The following is a 2,367-nucleotide window of genomic DNA, read 5'->3' on the forward strand; positions in this document are numbered from 1 at the left end:
CGGCAGCGGGGTTTACAGGTCGGTTGCGGGGGCTGCGGCAGCGGGTTTACAGGTTGCCTGTGTCAGAGTAGGAAGCGCAGGAGCTCTAGCCCCGCTCTACACAAGAGAGGGTGGGAGCACTCCTGGCTGCGGGCTTTGCAGATGATGGAAGGATAGATAGGGCTCCTGGCTGGGGGTTTGCAGATGATGGAAGAAGGGGCTTCAGTTGCTAGGACCGGATCAGGGGTTTAAGCCCAGACCAAAGGGGTCCTTCTCGTTGCGGAGGTGAGGGGTGCAGTGGGGGATTATGCGGCAGTAGGGGGTGGGGGCGCGAACTGTCCTGGGAGGAGGTGGGGTGGGCTGTGTGGCATCAACGTTCCTCTCCCCCGCCCCTTTTGCATTCCCAGGCGGCCCCAGCAGAGACTGCGACAGTCTGCGCACCTCTTTCCTATCGCGTCTACTCCCCCCCTCCTCCCCCCCGCCCCCACGTCTGGGAGATGGCGCTGACGATGCTGCGGGACTGGTGCGGCTGGATGGGCGTGAACTCAAAGCGCGCTGTGCTCATCCTGGGCATCCCTGACGACTGCGAGGAGGAGGACTTCCAGGAGGCCCTGCAGGATGCCCTGTGGCCCCTGGGCAGGTACCGAGTGCTGGGCAATGTCTTCAGAAGGGAGCTTGGGTGCAGGGTCGCCTTGGTTGAGTTTGCTGACAATTTAAACCGAAATCTGATTCCCCGACACATACCAGGCAAGCAAGAGGACTGGACTGTGATCTTCCTCCCTCAGGTCTTTGACTCTGAGTCACAGGATGCACCCAATTTCCCTGCACAGCCCCAAAGGCAAGCGGTGGCTGGCCCCGCTGATGGGGCAGGAGCCGCACAGTGGGTTGGAGCTGCAGATGAAGCAGGAGCCCCCCGTGAGGAGGGAGCTGCAGATGTGGCAGGAGCTGCAGGTGAGGAAGGACCTGAAGATGTGGTGGGAGTTCCAGGTGAGGCAGGATCTGCAGATGAGGCAGGGGCCGCAGGTGAGGAAGGAGCTGCTGCAGTGTCAGGAGCTGCAGGTGTGGCCTCAGTAGAAGCTCCAGGTGCAAAAGAAGCTGTAGCTGTGTCTGGAGATACAGGTGAGGCAGGAGCTCTAGGCGAGGCAGGAAGTCCAGATGCGGCAGGAGCTGCCGGTAAGGAGGAGACTGTAGATCTGGCAGGAGCTGCAGGCGAGGCAGGAGCTGCAGATATGGCAGCAATTGCAGGTGAGCAAGAAGCTGCAGGGAGAGCAGGAGCTGAAGGTGAGGCAGAAGCTGAAGATAGGTTAGAAGCTCCAGGTGAAGAATTAGCTGCAGGTGAGGTAGGAGCTGCAGCTGAGGCAGGAGATGCAGCCGAGGCAGAAGATGCAGCTGAGGCAGGAGGTGCAGCTGAGGCAGGAGATGCAGCCGAGGCAGGAGATGCAGCTGAGGCAGGAGATGCAGCTGAGGCAGGAGATGCAGCTGAGGCAGGAGATGCAGCTGAGGCAGGAGATGCAGCTGAGGCAGGAGATGCAGCTGAGGCAGGAGATGCAGCTGAGGCAGGAGATGCAGCTGAGGCAGGAGATGCAGCTGAGGCAGGAGATGCAGCTGAGGCAGGAGATGCAGCTGAGGCAGGAGATGCAGCTGAGGCAGGAGATGCAGCTGAGGCAGGAGATGCAGCTGAGGCAGGAGATGCAGCTGAGGCAGGAGATGCAGCTGAGGCAGGAGATGCAGCTGAGGCAGGAGATGCAGCTGAGGCAGGAGATGCAGCTGAGGCAGGAGATGCAGCTGAGGCAGGAGATGCAGCTGAGGCAGGAGATGCAGCTGAGGCAGGAGATGCAGCTGAGGCAGGAGATGCAGCTGAGGCAGGAGATGCAGCTGAGGCAGGAGATGCAGCTGAGGCAGGAGATGCAGCTGAGGCAGGAGATGCAGCTGAGGCAGGAGATGCAGCTGAGGCAGGAGATGCAGCTGAGGCAGGAGATGCAGCTGAGGCAGGAGATGCAGCTGAGGCAGGAGATGCAGCTGAGGCAGGAGATGCAGCTGAGGCAGGAGATGCAGCTGAGGCAGGAGATGCAGCTGAGGCAGGAGATGCAGCTGAGGCAGGAGATGCAGCTGAGGCAGGAGATGCAGCTGAGGCAGGAGATGCAGCTGAGGCAGGAGATGCAGCTGAGGCAGGAGATGCAGCTGAGGCAGGAGATGCAGCTGAGGCAGGAGATGCAGCTGAGGCAGGAGATGCAGCTGAGGCAGGAGATGCAGCTGAGGCAGGAGATGCAGCTGAGGCAGGAGATGCAGCTGAGGCAGGAGATGCAGCTGAGGCAGGAGGTGCAGCCGAGGCAGGAGATGCAGCCGAGGAGGAAGGCTGGATCCAGCAATGGAATCAGGCCCTGAAGC

At 61.1% G+C, this 2,367-nt stretch overlaps 1 protein-coding gene across 1 annotated transcript in view; it reads left to right on the forward strand.

Moving 5' to 3' along the window:
- Positions 1-122: 122 nt before the first annotated feature.
- The window catches only part of LOC102769413 (paraneoplastic antigen-like protein 6B), a 23,294-nt gene continuing 21,049 nt past the window's right edge, over positions 123-2,367 (forward strand). Inside the window, exons 1-3 of the mRNA XM_015566024.1 lie at positions 123-264; positions 387-1,051; positions 1,166-1,427. Coding sequence (XP_015421510.1) covers positions 477-1,051; positions 1,166-1,427 — 837 coding nt within the window. The 5' untranslated portion in view covers positions 123-264; positions 387-476. The remainder of the gene's footprint in view (positions 265-386; positions 1,052-1,165; positions 1,428-2,367) is intronic.

The sequence above is a fragment of the Myotis davidii genome, unplaced genomic scaffold, assembly GCF_000327345.1.
Source record: "Myotis davidii unplaced genomic scaffold, ASM32734v1 scaffold462, whole genome shotgun sequence".
NCBI lineage: Eukaryota > Metazoa > Chordata > Mammalia > Chiroptera > Vespertilionidae > Myotis > Myotis davidii.